Genomic DNA, 1,035 nt, shown 5'->3' on the forward strand with positions numbered 1-1,035 from the left:
AACATGGCTGATATTAAACTTATTTTGTCTAAATTAATTATAATTTAAATTATTATATATTTTGTCATTTGAATACATTTATAATACAATTATAGCATGTAAATATAAATTTAATACAACTTGTTTAGAATGTAATTTAAAAAATAATAATTTCATAACATGTTAGAATTGTAAAAAGTCATTCAAATGTATTTATAAAATCTATCAGGCACCATCTTGCGGCGCTGGAAGAGGAACTGGTTTGACCTCTGGTCAGATGGACGTCTGGTCTTCTACGAGGACCAGCAGCGGCGGGACATGGAAGACGAGATCCACATGAAGGTGGACTGCATTAACATCCGCAATGCCAGCGCATGTAGAGGTGGGTGTGATCCGCATTTCAGTCTTCATCTGCCGTCTTTCCTTCTGCTTTTGAACCGTGGAAGATGCGAAAACCTCAAAAGTGCCTTTGACATTATGGCTGTCAAAAAAAAAATCAAATTTCGAATATTCGTCGAATTAAAAAAAATAAATCCACATTTTTAGGTCTGCGTCAGCCAGCTTATCAGTGGCGCACGAGATGCGACGATGATGTAAGTGTCATTGCATTTGAATGCTTTTGTTAGCCTATTCAGTTGAACCCAATAGATGCGGCGCTGCTACGTTGTTCATTCATATATTGCGGAAAACGAGAGCATCAGTGTGGAGAAGTTGTTGTTTACGTCAAAACTGAAAACAAGCCGTTCACACAGAACGCATATTTATCACATTTTCTAGAGGGACATCTATCAGCATTGCACTCGCGTCTCGCACAAGAGAGCAGCATGTTTAGAAAGCCATGTCAAATTAATACAAGTTCAACTTTTAAAAAACATGTCTCAAGGCTTTATGGCGGTTTTTCCCCATCCCACTGTATCTCATGTTTTTAAATGAAGAAAGTAGCCTACTCTTTGTGATTGGTTTTCGGTCCTTTGTATTAAAGGGGTGGTTGATTACGATTTCACTTTTTTAATGTTAGTTAGTGTGTAATGTTGCTGTTGGAGCATAAACAATATC

The 1,035-nt window shown here is 37.1% G+C and overlaps 1 protein-coding gene across 1 annotated transcript in view; it reads left to right on the forward strand.

Annotated features, from left to right (window-relative positions):
- Window positions 1-208: 208 nt before the first annotated feature.
- The window catches only part of LOC107576903 (pleckstrin homology domain-containing family B member 2-like), a gene marked incomplete at its 5' end in the record, with an annotated part of 4,557 nt that continues 3,730 nt past the window's right edge, over window positions 209-1,035 (forward strand). Inside the window, one exon of the mRNA XM_016263025.1 lies at window positions 209-365. Coding sequence (XP_016118511.1) covers window positions 209-365 — 157 coding nt within the window. The remainder of the gene's footprint in view (window positions 366-1,035) is intronic.

This window comes from Sinocyclocheilus grahami, unplaced genomic scaffold, assembly GCF_001515645.1.
Source record: "Sinocyclocheilus grahami isolate Dianchi unplaced genomic scaffold, SAMN03320097.WGS_v1.1 scaffold4600.1, whole genome shotgun sequence".
Taxonomy (NCBI): Eukaryota; Metazoa; Chordata; class Actinopteri; order Cypriniformes; family Cyprinidae; genus Sinocyclocheilus; species Sinocyclocheilus grahami.